Source organism: Daktulosphaira vitifoliae, unplaced genomic scaffold, assembly GCF_025091365.1.
Source record: "Daktulosphaira vitifoliae isolate Bord-2020 unplaced genomic scaffold, ASM2509136v1 Scaffold_2, whole genome shotgun sequence".
Classification (NCBI taxonomy): Eukaryota; Metazoa; Arthropoda; class Insecta; order Hemiptera; family Phylloxeridae; genus Daktulosphaira; species Daktulosphaira vitifoliae.
In genome coordinates this window covers 46,585,420-46,606,894 of record NW_026099573.1, presented here as the reverse complement: position 1 = coordinate 46,606,894, position 21,475 = coordinate 46,585,420, and the positions used below count along the sequence as shown (strand labels likewise).

Sequence of the window (21,475 nt, the reverse complement as noted above, 5' to 3'; positions counted from 1 at the left end):
CACTATCTAAAGATTTGCATCGAAGCGTTTATTTTTGATAGTGATTTTAATCACTGTCAGATATCATTATACTTGATCCAACTATACCACGTCACAACTGTGCCGCGACCCCCCTGTGCTGGGTTTTTTTTTTTTCTATTTATTATTAATTTTTTTATTTACAGAGTTCATTCAAAATACCAACAAAAAAAGAAGAAAAACAAATATATAAAAAATAAATGTCCAAACCATACAGCCAACGGGAAGATAATATGATATTGGACTACGCCAAAAAAATGAATGTGATAGATGGCGGAAAAGCTGTGTGGAGGGAGTTTTTGTCAAATGGTTTTCTACCAGAGAGAAGTGTAGAAAGTTTAAGAACAAGATGGCTGTCCTTAAAAAAAAAAAATAAATTGTAAAAATTTAGTCTTTTGATATATATTGAAAATAAATTATGTTTATATAATAAATGTTTGTTTTATAAGAAGGATGAATTTTTTGAAATATTTGATATTTAATTGTTTAATGCATTATAAATAAAATTTCAGAAAATATAGTGTTCAGTTACATTATAAAGTATACTTAGTACCTATTATTATTATTTATTAATAAAATTATATATGTAGAGTGTTTGATTTATCATAACTCATTCGAGTACTACAAAAATATATGCAATGTTAGAAAAATGAAATTTTATTTCTTTTAGCTACAAAAAATCCTGATATAACAGATAATTATTTCTTTTCACAATAATCCTTTATAACCAAAAGTGGTGTCAACTGAGTTATAGATTCGATGCGAAGCTGAGAAGGTATTAGTTTTACTATGATGCTTTTTATATTTTTTTGGGGTCTGTTACCAGTTATAATATAATAATATAATAAAATATAATATAATATATCAATTAAATTTAAATATAATTTTAAATTAAAACGTATGCAGGAAAAAAGTTTTGTATATTTTTCGCCTATTGCTTATCTATGAATTAAGTGAATGTAATTAATAATATTAGATTAATTTTATTGAATTAAAAAAATAATAAAAGGATTCAATTGGTAATACAATTATTGTTGTTTTATGTATTAATTAATAGCTGTGAGCCTACCAAACCCAACACAGATCATTATTGGCCAACTCAAAACTAACACATTGTGTCATTATAGCATTCTTAGTATTCATAAAGTTATTTGAAATGAAACTAATATGGTTATTCTTAGTATAATGAATTGATCATATTGTATTCGAGTATTTATAAAGAATTCCCTTTTTTGTTTTTAATATTTTATAATAGTAATATTATTTACTAATGAATGAAAGTGTTCATAATCCATTTTGGAGAAATTATTGTGTTATTTATTTAATAATTCAGAGTGTTGGTAAAATGAATTAGAAATTTTAAAGGCCAACCCAAAATGTAACAATCCATAGTTAAGGTCAAATTTATGGATGGTCTGATGTTGCTAAAATCATATTAATCCAACCCAATCAATGTTTTTATAAGAATATTTGTTGGACGATTTTAATTTAAATTTTTTGGGTCTTCAAAATTTAAATTGTATAACCTAATGCAACAAAATAATGATTTTATAAATTTTGTGACATTTTGTATTTCATATTTTGATTCCTTAGTGTTTTAGTTAAGGTTTTGTTTTTTATGTTTGTTCGTATTTGTTTTAGGATTTCTTTGCCCGCGGTGGTTCGGTCGAGTACGACGCAGACTCTTTTTGTGTGGTAAGTTGTTTTAAATATCTTTTATAATGACCATTAGATTAATTGGTCGGTGTTTTTCATCGTTCATAGGTGTTCCGTTCACTTGAAACGTTTAAAATTTGTGGCCCTAGATTCCAAATTAAAGTTGATCCAAACCATGTCAACTGGACTCGGGTTGCCAATAAAAAGCTAATTAGCCATTTTAATACTTTGTTTCTCGACGATAATAGCATAACTTATAATGAATTTGTACTCGGTAGTTTTGGCGATTGCCATTTAATAAATGTCCTCATCCGGTCAAACTGTAGTACAGAAATTCCCAAATGCAGGTATTTCTTGATTTTTTGTAGTTCGAGACTTGTTACTACTGTATGCATTTTTTTGGGTTTAGATAGCAGTTTATAACGGAAAAAGTTTACTCTGCAATAAAAACTCTGCATCAATCTTCAAAGACATATTGCACAAATAATTTGCCGGCCCAACCGCACAATGACGGACAAGTAATTGTATATAACGACGATTGGTCGGAATTTTGCGTGTCATTGATGGCCGTTGCGGCTCCAACTTTTGTAGATGTCCAATTATATTTTTATATAGCTAAGCATGGCATTAAGGATGCTTCATTAAGCACGGTAAAATATATGATCAACGAAGCAGTCAATATGGATTGCCCGCAATTGATTTGCATTCAGCTGCATTTGGCTGCTTCGAATCACGCCGTACTACTCAAAAGAGATCGGGCTACAAAAGTTGTGACAGGTGAAATTGCGTATTTTAAACCATTATTGATGAACGACGTATGTAATTTTAATGGTGGAAAAAGTTTAAAAAATTCACATTTAAGTGCCGTCACATGGGTGCAAGCCTATGATATGGCACAACATATGATTAGAGGTGGAGGCCTAGGTGCCCATTATATTGTAGCATTATGTGGTGAGTTATTATTGTTCGTTAAATGTCATAGAAATGCGTAAAATTTTTTTTTCATGTGTTGCTCTCATAGGAGATCTGAAATATTGTAAAGATTATTGTTTAAATAATATGAAAACCGGATTAGAAAACAGGATTCAATCCTACGAGAAATTCCTAATGTACAGGCAACATAATCCACAAACATTAAGGATTGAGGGGGTGTTTAGCTTTCAATCTAAACGTGAAGTTGAGGAACATTCGTGGCCTGTAAATCTAAATAAAACTCACGTTGTTTTAGTGAACGCGTTTTTGAAAGAAGATGCCATTTCGTTAATGCCCCAAGCAGTGTTCCAAAAAGTGATTGATATTTGTTTGGGGTAAGGGTGTTTTATTATTAATATTATCTTATTTAAGCGTTTGCAAATCTACTAAAAAAAAAAAAACTGTTGTTTATAGTATTAATTTATGTTCTATTATAAAAAAACATTTTCAGATATCTAAAGCAATTGAAAAATGTCCCAAGCAATTACCTTCCGTAAATGACCTAGGTAAAATATACGATTACGAATCCATAGTTGAGTATATCATTCATGGAACGACCGAAAGGGTCAATTACGATAGATTGAAACGACTCTTAATTCAGCCATCCATAAGTGGTAGCACCGTGAATGGATTAATATGGTTTAAAGAAAATTCCCATCTCCGAATAAGGAAATGTTGTCGGTCGGTCTTCACGTAAAGTTACCATGTTATTACCTATCCACTAATGTTCAATCGATAATAGATCACCTATCAATTGATAATGTCCCGTATACGATGGAAAGATGTATTGACAGATTAGTGTTGATATATGGAAATATAAGCAGGAGGTTGTGCGGCATAGGAGCATCTGTGCCTATTAAACCAAAAAGCGTGTTTAATATGAGTAGCTTAAAAAGATTAATAAATGCAGAGCACTCTTATTCGGCAGTGTTTGACGAAAACAAGCTGTCGGTGTCGGATGTGAGTTAATGTGGGTTGTTATTATTGATTTAAAAATTTTAACCTTTATAATTGTTTGTAGGTTTGTAGTACTTTTGCCCGACCGCAGCTTTTAGCTTTGAAAATGGCACTGTCACATTGCATGGAACCAACAACAAGTGTTTCCCAATGGGACATCGGGGACGAAAGTTTTGTGCACAGCATTCATAAATTTGTGCACCTGTATATGAATGTGTTTCCTGTATATTTTGTCAATAGGAATAACAATTTTCAAAAGGTGTGGTACAACATTTGCAAAAAAAAATCGGTTTGCCAATGCGTCAAAGGACTTGTACCAGTAGTAGTTGAGGAAGCAATAAGTAATAATTTGATACAAGGATATAGGCCATTTCCGGTCGACAGAAATGAGTTTGAAAAAGTGTTGGTAGCTATGGAGGAAATCAAACGTGTGCAAAATGCGCAACAAGAAATGATAAAAAAACAGAACGAAATTATAATGAATCAAAACCAAACAATTGAATGACTAAAAATACAATTAATGTACGGTAAAAGAATCGAGGAACAAGAAAAGGAAACAAGAGAAAAACCCAATCAGAGCCAAAATGAAAACCCAACCCCACCTAACCAACTGTCAGAGTTTGGACTAACAAAAGGTATGTTGTACAAAGGGTTCATTGATATTGATTAATTGAAAGATGTGATGTTACATTTTAGGTGGGTTATGTGAAGTACCAGACATGTATGTAGCCGGACCGTCTAAGATCAAGAGTTTTAAAGAGCTTCATGAAGTAGCACCAATGACGGAGTCGATAGATGCATCGTCTTCAAAAGTTGGACCCAACCAAAGTGAAAGCAACCGTGAACTATTGGAAGTCGTGCCATTAGGTATGTTAACCATTGGAATCATATAACTCAATTTTTTTTTTTTTTTTTTTTTTATTTATTTATTTATTTTTTTTTTTTTGTTATTATGTTGTAGAAGTGGAATCAGATCGTATTGCAATGGAACCAGTTGGACCCTGTAATTCCAAAAGGTCGAATATGTGGACCCTTAAGCAGCCGCCAAAAAAAAAATTGTCAACAAACAAAATTTAGTGCCAACGAAGACAAGGTAATTTTGGAATGGGCTTCCTTACACAAAAAAGACGTTGGTGGCATACGTGTGTGGAAAGATTTAGAACTATCCGGACGGTTGCCTGGGCGTACTTATGAAGGTTTGAGAAGTAGATATCGACGACTATTATCCAAATGGTAGTAACGAAAGTTAATAATTTGTACAATTAGTCTATATTAATTAATTTGTCTGTATACAGGGTGATTCATTAAGGATAAGACACTCATTTTCTCGGTAACTATTGAAAATTTTTAATTTTTGGTAAGGAAAATATTTTTTGATTCAAAAAACTCTACACTAATATGTAGTAAAAACATAATTTTTTTGATCCCTTCAAGGTTAAAAAACATTAATTTGCATTTTCTTAAATGGGAACCCCTATTTTGAATTTGTTATTATGATTGATCATAAAAATACAAACAACTTTGCTCTTACAATTTTTTTTTTCCGATCAACCGTTCGTCTGTTACAGCTTGTTAAAGTTAAATAATTTTGGACTAAATTTCTATTGTTGTTTTAATGTTTTCAATACAGAAGTCACTATTTTTCTATAGTGTAATATACACTAATTGTTATTGACCAAGATATGACAAGTAAGATAGCAATAATAATTTACGACCCACTAATTTAACCATAATTATCTATTATAATAATAATAATAGATTCAAAACGGGTCTTTACTATATTATTAATAGCACAGTCTATCAGTTTATAAGACTAACTGTAATACTTAAGAACGAATTTCTTTAAAAAACCCAACCCTTCGCCTAGTATTGTGATTCTTAAAATAATCGAATACTACGATAATGTTATCATAATCATTGCTTACACAAAGTAATCTTTTTGTTGATAAATACGAATTAAAAATTGTAGCATAACCTCATAAACTGTATTGTATTAAATACTAATTCGCCGATGTATTCAATCACGCATGATTAAAAATTCTTGTTCATTATTCAATAACACTTAACATAACCTTAGAAAACTGAATTGAGTATTAAATTAACTCGACATCTGTATACAAGCTTGCGTTGTTTAACGTTTTTGTATATTAAATGTTTAATAATGTTATATTAATTATTAATTATTTTATTTTTATATCGTTACAATTAATAAATTATATTTGAAAGTTTATTGAGATCATTTAAGGAAAAAAATGTCAAATAATAGGTAAGTTCAATTACGAAACAATGCTTATATTGATCTGCTTTGATCATTTTCTTTTATCATATAGCCACAAGGAAAATTATTTATATTGGAAAATTAACGAAACAAATTATTTAAGAAGATATTTACATTTTTGGATTTTCGGCTGTTGAAAGACAAAATTACTAAGAATTTATACCTAAATGAATGAAAACCAATATTTTTCACTTTTAAGGAAAATTAATTTTGCTGTAGTGTGTTTTGTTACTTAAAAAGTAAGTAGATATAATGATGTAATAATAGATGTGCAGTATAATTAGGGTCATATTTAGGGGAAGCTTCAGGCTCTCAAAAAAATAAGTTGACAATCTATTTATTTGCTCATATTACATTTAAATGATCATTGTAATCTTGATTTTTTTATTAATTATTTTTCATTTATGACAATATTACCCAACTATTCCTAATGAGTATAATATGCTGAATAATATTGGTATACTTAATATAATAATTTTGAAACTAGCATCTAGCGTTAACTATTTTGAATACATTTTTTTTATTAGTTAATATTTATTTAGGTAGTATTTATACTAAACTTTAATTGTTTTGTAAAACTTAATAATTTTTATAGTTGGGGAAACATTTTATTTTATGAAGTAGCTTAGTTGTAAAAAAAATAGAGTTATTAAAAACTTAAGTGTAATGTGTATGCATCAAACATATTTATAAGTATTCTATTTTTTTAGTCATATGAAAATTGAACTATGACTTAATTGAAATATTGGTTAAAATTTGATCATTAATTTGTAGTTTTAACTCTGGCAATGATTTTAAATAAAATATTGCATGAGTCTAATTTGTATATAACAATAATTGTGAAATTACATAATTGGAGTATGGGAAATAGTGAAATATTTAGTAATTTAAATAAAAAATAACTTTATTTATAATAAAATAAGTACTTAGAATTTTTCTTACATTTGTCAATTTAAAGTTTTGTATACATTTTTAAAATAAAAGATTATTAGGCATAATCAAATAATAAATTTTCAACTCTGGACAAAAAATAATAAACCTAAAGTATGTATAGCTAGTTAAAAATTTGTATGGAGCAGCTACTGAATATTAATTTTCCATTTAATAAAAATAATTTTATTTATGATTGTGTTTATATTTCACTGTAGATGTTAAGAAAATATCATGCAGCTATTTTGATAAGTTTATTAATATTTGATTAAGCATGCGTGGATTGGAATAAACATAATTTAAATTTTACTCTGTAATAATATATGAAAATTTGCAGAAATTATAATTATTATGACTTGTTAAGTAAGTCATCATCCATAAATTCTTTTAACATTATTTTTTCTATTGTAAATTAAGTTTTTAGTTACTTCTTCATGCATAATAATCTAATTAAAAATTTGTTGTTTTTAATTTTATTTTTAGTTTTAATACCTGCTGTTGTAAGTATCTGTACTTTTAAGTATGCACTTGTAATTAAGATACTTTGATATCATAAAATTAATATCCTAATTATATTAAGAAACAAAAATGATTTAATCATGATTTTGCTATTGCCATGACTATATCATGAAAAAGAGTCACATATCAANAATTTTCATGACAATATCATGAAAAAGAGTCACATATCAAATAAATGCACAGTTCTCAAAAAAATTTGAGTGAGTTTAATAAAATAAATTTTGCTTTTTAGCTATACCATTTTTATCCCATGTAAGTTAATTTAATTTGTTTTAAATTTAATTTCAGTTACAAATATGATGTCTATTGGTTTTGTATACATGATTTCTAAGCATATAACATTAGTAAGCTTTAATTTCTTCTATCAAGTATTAGAATATTGTAAGATCAATATTAGAATGAATTGTTATATTGAAATGACAGTATTGTAGTTAAATCTCTTGTATGTTAATTATTCTTATAGTATTACTTTTACTTAAAAAAATTAAAACTATTGATAATTGTTAAATTTTGAACTTAAAGTAAGGTAATGTTTTAGAGTAATACATGTAGTTATTAGAATACTTATCCGATTAAATTCAACTAGGAGTTGTAAGAAAAAAATTTGCTTAAAATTTAAGGTAGGAGTAATTGTTGTTTTAAAAACAATGTGCAAATACTTAAAACAACTATAATAAAATTATTATTTTTATACATATTATTTCTACACAGTTACTTCAATGGCTTGTTTAAAGATTTGAGCTATCAGTCAACAAATATTTTCATTATTTTTTACTTACAACTGAGAATTGTTTATATATTACTACAGTAGAACCTTGATGAGGCATAATAATTTCTGTTCCCTCGAATCTTATTTATTAAAAAAAAAAAAAAAATTTTAATAATACAAAGAAATTATTTGAAGTTTTATAATAAACTATTATTATAGTTATAAACTTTCAATAATAGTCAATACAAATTCTATCTCGTTTGTATTAACTTCAATTTTATTAAATTTCTACATATATTTTTCTATAATAGAATACATAGACAATTTTGTAGAGACATATCATTAATTTTGTTAAAAATGGAATCTATTTTGTTTCCGTCAGCCTCAATTAGGCTCATAGCGTCATAGAGACTAATTTTACCACTAGACCTATTGTGATAATGTTAATATGTATGTGTATATATATATTACATTATAAAGATACAATTTTTATTTTCTATTGGAGGGTATAATAAAAGTTTTTCTAAACAAACAATGTTATTTGCAAGGCTAGGAGCATGTATCCTACTTAACTCACTCTTGTGTTGGTGTGGCATTGATTGCAATGTATTTTATTTTATGAGGAAATAAGTAATTTTTTTTACTCAGAATGATTTTTTTTTATTGGGGATTGTTGAAATGTCTGTAGGAGAATTATCTTATATACTTGAATTTCTATGGCATTACGCATATTCTACATGAATTCATATATTACGCATATTCTGTCATGAAATAAAGTATAAAGTATAATTCTTATACTGGTGTTTCACAATTCCAAAGTAAAAAAAATTCTAAGTTGAGCACACAAAAAAAAGGTTTTTGCAAAATAATAGTAAAAAATATTAAATGTATTTTTCTGGTACACTCAATATAATTATTTGTTCAGCTAAAACTTATTTTATAGTTCAAATATGATATATATTTTTTTAACTATGAAAACTTAATCATTAACTTCTGGGTATGGAAAGCAGGTCGAGTATGTGTTATAAAAATTTTTTTTTTTTTTTTATTAGTGATAAATACAAAAAATATACTTTAAGCATAGTCTAAGAAGGCAATAATTATTTATAAAATAATAATTATATCAAAAGTTTTAAACATTGTTAATTTGGTTCGAGTTGTCTGTATGTATTTTGTACACAAGAGGTAAACTATTCTAGTTTTTCAAACAAACAAAAAAAAAAAGTTATGCCAATTTTAAGTAAAAAAAATTGAAAAAATGTCGAAAATTAGCGATTTTTAAATTTGTAATTTTTTGGGGGATTTCCTCCGTTTACGGAAAACGAGAGAATTTTTTTCAAATTTTTAGGGTAATGTCTTCGACTAGATACGATTTGTAATCTTTTGACATAATCGGTCCAGTGATAGCTAAGAAAATATAGTGACAGACACAAAAAAGAAAAAAAAAGAAAAATATCACGATAAAATTAATACCTCCTCAGCTTCGCATCGAAGTTAAAATTGGTTGTTATGACTAAATAAAAATATTCATTGTACCAGTATAATAACTGCATGGGTTACTTTATCTATTAAATTTATAATTTGATCCAAAAGTAATTTTGTTAACTAACATAAGAGGAAAGCTGTAATAAATTATTATCCTTTGTCAAAAATTTAAAAATAAAAACTGGATTGTTTAGGATCTAAAATTTTTTAGATTTAAAATATTCGCAATGTAGTATATTATAAACAATTTATAATTTGTTTTTTTTTTTACACTAGCGTTTGCTAATATTATAAATATTTCTATGTAGTTGATTAAATTTTCTTTAGAAGTTTTGTTTTTTTTTTAGTTTAATTGTATTATTGTTTTTACTTTAATATGTTTGTGTAAAAAATTATATTTAATTGATTCATTATTAAGCGTATTTTATTTTTTATCTTGTACAGCATTAATTAAAAATTGTATAACTCTGAAAGCAATATCTGTGCCAGGAATTTAAATAGTGTAGGTTTTTAAATACATTGGACATAATTTATTTGTAGTAAAATTCTAAAAATAGTTACTGAAGTTAAATCTACGATTTTAGTTAAAAACTGTAATAAATGTTAAATAAATTTAAACATGAAATAAAATTAGATATTAAATATAACATTTAAAATAATACAATTAACATAATGTACAGAGTGATTGATTAACAATGCCTCACAGATTATCTATGAAAATATAAGTTATAAACAATTTTTTTTTTTTTAATATGATTTTTGATGAGCTGTTTCACAAGAAAAATTTAAATATCTATCACCATCCCTTATAATTAGAATTTGTATCATTATCAAATAGCAACCCCACATTTTTTTTAAATATTTTTGTTCGTCATAAAAAAAATAATGAATTTTAAACAAGATATGCTACTTTAAAGTTAACGATATTTGATGAAAAATTCAGTAGTTCAATCATTATAACAAGGTATTTGATATGATAAAAATAGTTCATTTATAACAAACATACCCAAAAATTTTGAATTGTTAACGTTTATGCTAATATGACTGTTATCATGATAACCTAAGATTAGATTTTTAGACGATTACATGAGTTTTTAAGCAATACACCTAGTTTGAATATTAAACTATTTAAATTTACATAAAAAATCAACGTAATGCTTATAAAACTATTAATTTTTATATTATATTATGTGTTCAAATTTTTGGTCATTCACATCCAAACATGCTTCTATTAGCTTTTGAACCTCGTAAGTGGTAACTTTTTTAATAGTTTCTATTCGTATTTCTTTACAAACTTTAATAATTAGGCCCTTCATTTCATCTTTGTTATTTACAGATTGCTGGCTTACCAATTCTTTGATGGGTCCGCACAGAAAAAAATTTAAGCAAGTTAAATCAGGACATTGAATGATGCTACTGTTTGTGCCCATCCAATTATTTCCAGATATTTGGGTTAAATGTTGTACTATTTGAGCATTTTAAGCAGGAGCTCCATCTTGCTGCCAAAATATACTTTTTCGTTTTGTTAAAGGTTTATCCTCTAACAAAATAAGTAAATAATTTTTTAAAAATGATGATTACCTATTGCCGTAGAGATTACCTTAAAAATAATAAGGCCCTATTAATAATCTAATAATCCACATTAAACATTAATTGACCATCTATCTTGAAAGTATATTGTATTTAACAATTTTGTAAACTACTATCTAACATTAACTATTTTAAATAATTAAGTAAAATTAAAAATATTAAACTCAAAGCCACAAAAAATTAATGAAAAGTCACGGATACGTATTTTGGAAACAATGTTACCATTATCAACGCTAAACACATACTATATTTTTTGTGGCTTTGAGTTAAATATTTTTAATATTTTTTTTAATTACATTTTAATAAATTTTACAAATATGTGGCATTTAGTGAAATATAAATTTAACGTGTGGTACATTGATAATTAGAAATTTAATTTTAAAAACATTTATTAAAATATGGTTATTATTTAATACTACTATTATTCATTTAACCTAAAGTGCATATTATTTTCTAATCTATTAAGAAAATTTTGTATAATAAAAAAAATATCCACAATTCCTTTAAATATGTTCCTATACAAGTAGTGTTGTAAGTTCATTAAAAAAAAATTATTTATCTTGAAACCTAATTCTCAATTTGTGTTAAATTTGATTCCAGTTTAAATGTTGATGTCAGTTTCTTAATTTATCATCTTTATTTTATAAATAATGCATTTATTAGTAGCTTACATACCTCAATGTCGTGCAATCAATATTCTAGATACATTACAAAAAAGTTGTGATTATGATTTTACTACAATGTATAATGAACAATTATAGTATACAAACCATAACTCTAGAGCTCCTATTCCCTAGAGCATGGGTAAGTTTTAAAAAAAATGTACTTTCAAAACTTAATCTCAATTTGTTTAAAATATTATATTTTTAGATTTAATTTTGATATCTGTTGTTTAAATTGTCACTATATTTTAATAAGTATGCACTTATTAATGGACATAGAAACTTCAATGTTATAAGATCAATATTCTAATCATACATTAAATAACAAACATGATCTTACTAGAACTAAATGTGAAAAATTGTAGTATACAACACACAACCTAAAGTTTTAACAAAATTAGAGTGAGTTAAATATAATTTACTGTTGTTTGTAATTATAGCATAATTTTATTTGATTTCAGTTTCGATTTTAGATGTCTGTTGGTTTTGTGTACTTTCATTGCATACATTTGTTAATAAACTTTAATTATTTTAGTCACTTAATATAAATATTTTAATGAATTATTATTCATATTAGAATTAGCAATATTGTTGTTGTAGTTAAATTTCTTGCATGTTATTTATTTTCATGGTTTTATTTATATTTTTACAATTTTAACTAAAAAAAAAGTTAAAAATCAAACCATTATTATTAACTTAAGTTGAACTAGGGTAATATATAGATAATTGTAAGAATACATTACAATTGTAATACATGTAGTTTTTATTATACTTTTCCAATGGAATACTGTTAAAGTTAAAAGAATGAAATTTTCATTCTAAAATTAAAAGTGACAGTAATTTTTCTAAATTAAATATACAACAATTAAAAATAATAATAATAATACATTTTAGCTATCCATTATGAAATAGTTTCCTTGTTTTTTTTGGCAATAAATAAAAATAAATTAGAAATAAATCCATTTTATTTTAAGTAATAAATTTTTTTTTGCCTTTTTAATTGAGAATTGTTGAAATATCAGTTAGTGATTCAATCTATTTACTGAATACTCTATGGCATAAATTCTGTCATGAACTCAAGTATTAAAAATAATTTACTTACTGGTCTTTCACAATTATAGATAGAAATAATTATAGGTTTATTAAAATAAAAAAATTGTTGACAAAATTATGAAGAATGAATCTTAAGATTTAGCTTGTTTTAAATATTTTAAGACTTAGTTCGTTCAATCTATATGCATTATTACAAAATAAGGAAATAACATTATTGAAAAATAACAATGAAATTTTAAAAGATACTTTTTTTTTTTGAAGTACACAGTACTTTTTTTTTAAGTTGTTGGTAATTCATTTTTATTCATATAATTTTTAGTTGAACATATTTCAAATTTTTTTCTATGATCTTTTTTTTTATTTATAGTGTGTTTCAAAAATTTAAGAGATTCCAATTCTAGTTTAAATGGTACTGATACTTGCATGTTTGAATACATTTCTACAATTTTAATGTGCAATATTATAAAAGTAATAAAATGTTGAAAGTATTAATAATTTCATGACTAGCTAGTTTTACACATTCCATTGATGATGGTTTAAACTATCATTTCGGGCAACCAGTTTCCATAGCCTTTTTTTTTTCTTTGAATGTAAATTTTTGACATGGATATGGATTTAATGGTTATAGCAATATTCTGTATATCCATATGCATTTTTACAAATTTATGGAATGAAATCATGGATAAACTACTATAAAAATCTGAAATATCCTTTTTTTAAAAGAACACAGTACTTCATTTTCATTAAGATAAATAGTAATTTATTCTTATTAACAAAAAAAAAAAAATTTTAAGATCCCCATTAGACTGATTTTACAGTTATCTTTTAAACATTTTATTTCTTTAAAACTTCATCAAGTTTTTCAAATAATTTGTGCTAGTAATTAAATTTATTCAATTAAATAAATATTAAGTTAATAAAATAAAATTATGATATTTTAATGTATCATTAAGCTTTAACTGTGTTAATACTTACATGTATTACCCTTTAGTATTTTTTTTAATTTAAACTTAAAATATATTAAGTAATTTAGATAAATAAAGTGTTGTAAATTGTAAAAATAATTTTTTAGGAAATAAATGACAATTCAAAAAATCAAATTTATTTATTTATTTATATTTTTGTATATTCATTTTATTCAGAATTTTTTATTTATGCTATTGTAATCTTCTTAAAACTTTTACTTATAATTCTTATATAAAGACAAAATTGTATCTTGTTTTTTTATTTATACTTGTATATAATGATTTTTTATTTTTTAATAATTTTTATATAGTTTTTGTAATGTTATATTGTTATACATTGTACATTTATTTTATCGAAAAATAAATTTTTAGCTTCGATGCGGAGCTGAGAAAGTATTAATTTTACTATGTGGTTTTTTTTCTTTTTTGTGTGTCTGTTACCACTTTTTCTCAGCTGTCACCGAACCGATTTCTTTCAATGATACGTCAAAAGATCACAAATCGTATTTAGTCGAAGACATTACCCTCAAAAATTGAAAAAAATTCCTTCGTTCTCCGTAAATGGGGTAAATTTCCAAAAAAATTACAAATTTAAAAATCGCTCATTTTCGAAATTTTTTCAATTTTTTTTACTTAAAATTACTATAACTTTTTTAAAAATAACCAAATCAATATAATTTTTTTATATAGATGCATGATATCATTACCTTTCATTTAGTATACTTTTTTTTTATAGCTGACCCTTTACCTGGCCACAGGAGAGGATTTAAAATAACAACTTTTTCACAAAAAATTATTTTTTTCAACTTGACTTTTGAAAATGTTCCGGAAAGTCTGACACTTTTATATATCTTAAATTAAAGCTAATGTAATATACTATAAAAAAAAAAATTTCGGACTTTATTTTATCTTCACGGTGAAAATGGTTACCGAATGCTATTTTTGTGTGAAAATTTTCGATTTTGTATTTTCCATTTTTAACTTTATTATGCTATAACTTTTTGAAAAATGTATTGATCAATATAATTCTTTTTTTTAATAGATCAACATAATTTTTCTATGAGTAATACTATTTTTTAATAATCCCTTTTTTATTCGACATACTTTATCTTAATCAGGATATTAATAAGGAACTAGCAGATTATGTAGCTTTTGGAATAATCCAACAATTTTTTAAAATTAAACACTAAAGATTTGCATCGAAGCGTTTTTTTTTTATAGTGATTTTAATCACTGTCAAATATCATTATACTTGATCCAGCTATGCCACGTCACCACTGTGCCGTGACCCCCCAGTGATGGGGGGTTTTTTTTTGAGTGGAGCTTACTTTAGCTTAAACTTTTTGTAAAAAAAATAAGCTATTCATTGTGATATTTTTGGGTGGTAATCACTGCTCTTACTCATACAATGTTACACTGACATTTTTTATCTATTCGTTTGTTACAAACATAATATAGCGTCCAAAACACGAGTATGTCTGTATTCAGGAGCGTAATTNCCACGTCACCACTGTGCCGCGACCCCCCAGTGATGGGGGGTTTTTTTTTGAGTGGAGCTTACTTTTGCTTAAACTTTTTATAAAAAAAATAAGCTATTCATTGTGATATTTTTGGGTGGTAATCACTGCTCTTACTCATACAATGTTATACTGACATTTTTTATCTATTCGTTTGTTACAAACATAATATAGCGTCCAAAACACGAGTATGTCTGTATTCAGGAGCGTAATTTTAGGATTCGCAAAAATTGTTTTAATTTACTGCGAGGTTATCGTCGCTTCTTACTTCTTTATAACCAAATTTGAGTTTCTATCATAAGGGTAAAAAAGGGGAAGGGCCAAATAAAATATAAAAACATTTTTTGTGGTTTAGATATATTTTATTAAAAAATATATTAAACAGCTTACAGTTAACACGGCCCCTGTTTTACTTATAAAAATAAGCCCCAAAAATTTGCTTTGAATTAATTTATAATTTACTGCAGCCTTTTTTTAATTGCACTTTAAAAATTTGTTTATTTTGATTTTTACTAGCAGATTTATTAGAGGTCTGTTAAATTTACTATTTATAATGATATACTAAGCACAATTTTTAAATTATGGGAATATTTTGATTATACAGTAAAGTATTTATAAATGTAAACTGAATAAGTGTTTTATATGGGACAATGTGGTGTAAGATGCATTTCACTTTGGTGTTACACTAAAGTGTATTACAAACGTTTCGTCTGTTATATTTAATGCAAGACGACAGCATGAATAGAAATATGAGCTTTTTATAATAGGGGAAATACGGTACTTAAAAGAATTAATATTAAATGAATGCCTTTTGGTCATTTATTTTCATTATAATTAATGAATCTATTTTTACAATTTTATGTACACAATATGTAATTATCTACATTTTATAATTACTCACATTTAAAAGGAAATTATTATCATGAGTTGGAATTTTCAAGTATTCGTTATAAAATGGACTTAGTTTGTTATAGAACTTCGTAGAGTTAGTTAATTTAGGATATAATTCAACATTGTCTTTCTTTTTAATAATTGTTACTCGTTTTTTATTTTTAATAAATAAATAATGGACGACAATATGCTAAGTTTGTACGATGCGTACAAAATTGCAGATCCTCAATATTCAGGATCTGAATTAGAATATTATAAAATGGTAGCCGAAAGTTCAGAAACTTATATAAATGAGAACACTCAAATGAAACAAGTATGTAATATCACCATAAATATTATTATGTACTCATGTTTATTTGGGCGCCAGGAATTATACGGAATTTTCGATTTTTTCCCAGGTCTGGTCTGTTTTATTTTAAAAAGCCAAAAAATTATTTTTGTAAAATTTGAGAAATAATCACTTAGTTTTTTTTTTGTAAAAATCTAAATTCGAAACTATTACTTATTTTTTTACTATTTTGCTTTTTGAACTTTAAACATTGTTGATGATGAAAAATGAGAGAACATTTTTATAGTATACAATGATTTCCTATTTCTTTCATCCTTTAAGTTTTTTGTATTTTTATTGCTTGATTAGATATTAGAGATAACTCAAATATTAAAGTCGATTTTCGGAAAAATTCGTAAAATTCCTAGCACATAAATGTTTAATAATATCTTTATACGATTTTTCGCAGAGAATTCATATGTTGGAACAAAAAGTTTTATCTTTATGCAATGACATAGAAACATTAAATGAGGAGAAAGGCACCACACAAGAAGAAAATGTGAGTGTTTTTTATATTAAATACGTTATTGATTGCATCATTTTTTAATCCCCGTGTTCTTTTTTCAATTTATGACAGTTTTAGTCAATTAATTGACTAATTTCGCTCATTAACTGGTATATTATAACCAAAAATATTTTTTTCTAGTTGCGCTGATACTCATAAAACCTTTACAAAAAAAAAAAATGTATGATTAAATATAATTAAAAGAAAATTATTACATTAATTGGAATTTTATTTTTAGGAGAAAAGGGTTCGAACGTAATTTTTTTTCATTGGTTTTTTTCCGTCAATTCTATTACTTGCGTTTAAGCTAATGCGTATAAGATTTACCGCGTATTTTTGTAACTCTATAATGAAGTCGTAGAGTTTTTAGTAGTAATCAGTTAGTTTAATTAAAATATTTAAATATCTACATAATTTCATGACAATTTAAATTTTTATAAAGTTAATTTTTAAATAGTTTGTAAGTAAAAAAAATAGGGTATCAAAAAAAAAAAAATGTAGTGGAGACGTCGCCAAATTTCTGAATGTCTCTGCGATGCCCATATGAGCGTTGTTTAAACCTAAACTGGATTAACACTAGTAATTAGTAATGTTAGTCTAGTTTTGGTTTTGATTTTACATTTCTACAAGACCCAATTTTGCTCATCACAATTCACTATGAAGTGTCTCCTTACATTTCCACAAACTTTTAAGAATTAAAGATTTTTTTTGTTGGACTACTATTAAATACAAGCCATTAATATAAAAGTAGTAAGATATATTGTTTTTCTTTCCACAATAAACATTTATTCTAAATGGAATTATTTTTCTATAGATACTTAAAATCAAATTGGCTATAATTAGAGTTCCGCTTAGTGGTTTAGCATGGTAATATTAAATAACTTACTGTTTTCAGTTCAATATTTTTTTTAATACGATATATTGCTTAGTTTTAAATACAATATTACGCGATGCGAGTTTACAAAATCATTAGAATTTTTCAAAATAGATTTTATTTATAACTTGAATTTACATGATAATATACAATATATGAATGTATATGACAATATGATTTCTAGAAAATATGTATTATTTCTAATAACAATTTATACTATAAAAATATACGATTATAAGATGCAGAAGTGTATTTACAAGGGAAAGTAGTTAACCACCCAGAGTCAGAAACTAAATCAAACAAAAATATTCAGTGTCATAACAGTAAAAAATCCAAACTTTTATTACTCTTANGACGTAACTAAAATATTTTTTTGGAGGAATAATAATGTTAAATCATTTTCATGACTCTAAAAAATCCAAACTTTTATTACTCTTATAATTAACTTTTACTATATTCCCTCTCTTAAGCTCATTAAATTAATTATAATGAGGAGGGGTTTACATATAAAATGTTTTGCTATTAAATATTTCCTCCAATTAAAATTATCAAAATCCTCAACCAGGGCCATAGTAAGGGGGAGGGTTGCCTACTCTCCAGACGCAATAGCGAATTTTTTATCATACTTTATAGTTCTATACAGGCGCATTTTAAAATTTTACCTCATCCGCCATAATAAGTTGCTACAGCCTCGTCACCAACAACTTTTTTAAAATACGCCACTAGTAGAACGTAACAGTGACTTAGGTGAAACACGCACGTTTAAGGCCGCTGCTGGGGTGTGTTATGTGTGCTCCACGCTTAAAGGGGCACGGCAAACTAAGTTGATGACAATAAAAAGGTTTTTTTTACCAAAGTAAAAATATTAAGGGCTCCCCAAATTGATGCCGCATTAGTATGCCCCGCGAATTTTAGTACTAGCCCTACGCGCATTAAAATATTAGATGGCTTTTACTGGAAAATTTTTGTTCATATTTACCAAAATTATTAAATAAAAAGAAAAAAAGAACCGTTGTTACCACTTTATTTGGGCACTTGTAGCACTGACCACTTAATCTGAATCTGATTAAATCTGCTAGTTCATAAAATAATTAAGATAATTATTAATTTAATGAGATTATAGTACATAGTAAAAAATAATACAGCATAACATAATAAAAATATTAACTTTTTTTATTCAAAGATTGCATTAAAAAAAAAATTGGAAATTTTAAAGACAGCGAATTCAAAAATGAATCGAGACAATATATTGGAACAAGATAGATTGAGAGTAAGTATCATATAAATTAGAAAACGATTGGTATTTCTTTAACTGTACTCCACAATTGCAAAAATTAAAAAAATATATTGAAACGTTCTAGGAGTCCTTAGATAGAGCTGGTTCGGGCCCTATTATATCGCAATAAATTATGCTAATCAATCAATGCGTATCCGAAAAATTAAGGAATTTAGAAAACCAAGTGGTCTCAAAAATAGAGGATCAAATTTTTTCAAAGTTTGATAAACTATCAATAAATTCATCGAAATCCAAGCCTCAAACTGTTGAGGTAAGATTTAACCAATGTAATAATTATAAGTTAATATTTATTATAAGCCACAATTTTAAATTTCTCATAAAACTATTAATAAATAATATATAATATAATGTAATATTATATAAAATAACGTAATGAACATAACAATAAATTATTTCTAATTGAGTATAATTTCTTTTCATTAATTAGGTATGTAAGAAAAACGATTACTTTTTCTTATGTTTTGAACACCGATCAGGTCCACTAGATGGCATAATGGTCGGTGTTCATGTTAGGTGAAAAACATGAGTTTTATCATTAACCTCTATAAAATTAAAAATGTATTGTAATATAATTTATCTATTTTAAAAATCAAATCTTTATATAAAATATTAATAATTGTTNAACATTTTTTTTTGAACTATAACTTGAGTCTGTAAAATTTTTATTTTTAAATGTATAGTAAATAGAAAAATTATTAAAATCTAAAATAATTTGAAAATATTGCTTAAATTGTAATTTAAACTTATGAATTTAATTTAAATTATGAAATATCTCAGTAATTTGAATGTGTAGTGAGTAAAGTCATTGATAATAAATTATTAAAAATGTTTAGATTCGATGCAGTACAAACGACAGAAAAACAAAAACAACAACACAATATCCGGTACCAAGTTGTTGGCCTAAAGAAAATATATTTAAAAGTAAACCCTTGGTTCTAGAAAATAAAAGTAAGTATTTTACATTAAAATTACATTATTGAATTTTATAATAAAAAATTGTATTTTTAATTTAATATTTCAAGGAATCTTTAGTTCAAGTTCATCAGGATCTTTGGGACATATAAAAAAAAAAAATAATGTTGAAGAAGAAGAAGATGATGTTTTATCTTATTAATTATTTATATTTTAAATATAATAAAATTTAGTTTAAATATGATACATTATGGTTTTTTTTATATAATTACGAGGGTTCGACACTTAATGCATTTATAAAATTTGATTGAACTACGTCAGAAACATTTACATAACAAATTATCATAAGTGTATACAGTACCACAGGAATATATTTTTTTATTTTGGTGGGGAATAATCTTCCTAAACTAAATTTTTAATAATGTACATAAGTTTAGTATTAAGAAAAACTAATATGTATTAAATCAATAAACAAAATTATCATTAATGTATTTGGGATAACTAAAATAAACTTTATAAATGTATAAAGTCCTGATAATAATAACTATGTGATTTTGGACATTATGTAGATAAAAATGTATTCCTAACATAAATTTAATGCATAAATAGAACAATAAGGATTTTTACACAAATACATTCATTTTATACACTTTCAATAAAAATTATCTAATTTTGAGTAAAAATAAATTGTATATATTAGTATGTATTTTTACTCACTATATAGGGGGAAATAGAATTTAATATTAAACAAGGGTATCAATTTAATTTTTTTTTTTGAGGTGTGTGAGATTTCAAGTAGGCTATTTGGAAATTTCATCAGGCCATATAAAAATAGATAAATTTACTTAAATAAATGATTATTCTTTTAATTTTTCCTTAAATTATGAATCACAATCAACTTAAGTAGTAAATATAAATTATAATAATACTTACTGTTTTAATATTATATAATATAACATAGCATGGAGGTCGTAGCAATCGTTGAAATTTATATTTATTTATTCATTACTGTTATCAATTATTGTTGTTAACTGCATGGAAAAAAAGTCGTGATAAAAATAGATACAAATATCAATATCTCGCGACCAGTACGAATATCAATGGTCCGTATGATAAATTTAGTATACTAAAATAATTGATAGTAGAATATTTGTTTATTGACCCATATAACCAAAATAATACAATGTTTTTGAAATTTGAATTGATGTACAGAGTAATTGACTAACTATGCCTCACGAATCTTCTTTAAAAATATTAGTGTTACCATTAGTGATGGGAAATTTGATTCGATCAGATGAATCAACTCTTTCGAATCAGATCATTTAAATGAATCGATTCTTTGAATCGATTCAGTGAT

At 25.4% G+C, this 21,475-nt stretch overlaps 3 protein-coding genes and 2 long non-coding RNA genes across 6 annotated transcripts in view; all 5 read left to right on the top strand.

Moving 5' to 3' along the window:
- Positions 1-546, top strand: part of LOC126899176 (uncharacterized) — a 3,273-nt gene extending 2,727 nt beyond the window's left edge. The window contains exon 4 of the mRNA XM_050673780.1: positions 165-546. Within this exon, the coding sequence (XP_050529737.1) occupies positions 165-218 (54 nt within the window). The 3' untranslated portion in view covers positions 219-546. The remainder of the gene's footprint in view (positions 1-164) is intronic.
- A 1,691-nt stretch (positions 547-2,237) lies between these two features.
- LOC126898329 (uncharacterized) lies at positions 2,238-3,163 on the top strand. Its single transcript, XM_050672268.1, has 3 exons — positions 2,238-2,625; positions 2,696-2,981; positions 3,098-3,163. Exons 1-3 carry the CDS (start codon positions 2,238-2,240, stop codon positions 3,141-3,143), a joined length of 720 nt encoding a protein of 239 aa, XP_050528225.1. The 3' UTR covers positions 3,144-3,163.
- A 960-nt stretch (positions 3,164-4,123) lies between these two features.
- Positions 4,124-4,688, top strand: LOC126898328 (uncharacterized). Its single transcript, XM_050672267.1, has 3 exons — positions 4,124-4,238; positions 4,300-4,470; positions 4,565-4,688. The coding sequence occupies exons 1-3, from the start codon at positions 4,124-4,126 to the stop codon at positions 4,678-4,680; spliced, it is 402 nt and encodes a 133-aa protein (XP_050528224.1). The 3' UTR covers positions 4,681-4,688.
- A 663-nt stretch (positions 4,689-5,351) lies between these two features.
- Positions 5,352-7,454, top strand: LOC126899183 (uncharacterized). Of its 2 annotated transcripts, XR_007702499.1 has the most exons (4): positions 5,352-5,869; positions 5,934-6,120; positions 7,030-7,174; positions 7,295-7,454. It is a non-coding gene; the product is annotated as an uncharacterized LOC126899183 (long non-coding RNA). The 2 variants fall into 2 exon arrangements; XR_007702498.1 differs by lacking the exon at positions 7,030-7,174.
- Positions 7,455-7,461: 7 nt separating this feature from the next.
- Positions 7,462-13,699, top strand: LOC126899180 (uncharacterized). The gene is made up of 6 exons (XR_007702496.1): positions 7,462-7,530; positions 7,619-7,772; positions 10,861-11,076; positions 11,715-11,918; positions 11,985-12,178; positions 12,238-13,699. It is a non-coding gene; the product is annotated as an uncharacterized LOC126899180 (long non-coding RNA).
- The last annotated feature ends 7,776 nt before the right edge of the window (positions 13,700-21,475 follow it).

Excerpts from the sequence above, each read along its gene's own strand:
- LOC126898329 (XM_050672268.1), top strand. The coding sequence starts at position 2,238 with ATGGCCGTTGCGGCTCCAACTTTTGTAGATGTCCAATTATATTTTTAT. Across the intron at positions 2,626-2,695 it reads TTATATTGTAGCATTATGTG|GAGATCTGAAATATTGTAAA; the intron begins GTGAGTTATTAT and ends TTGCTCTCATAG. Across the intron at positions 2,982-3,097 it reads GTGATTGATATTTGTTTGGG|ATATCTAAAGCAATTGAAAA; the intron begins GTAAGGGTGTTT and ends AAACATTTTCAG.
- LOC126898328 (XM_050672267.1), top strand. The coding sequence starts at position 4,124 with ATGTACGGTAAAAGAATCGAGGAACAAGAAAAGGAAACAAGAGAAAAA. Across the intron at positions 4,239-4,299 it reads AGAGTTTGGACTAACAAAAG|GTGGGTTATGTGAAGTACCA; the intron begins GTATGTTGTACA and ends GTTACATTTTAG. Across the intron at positions 4,471-4,564 it reads ATTGGAAGTCGTGCCATTAG|AAGTGGAATCAGATCGTATT; the intron begins GTATGTTAACCA and ends ATTATGTTGTAG.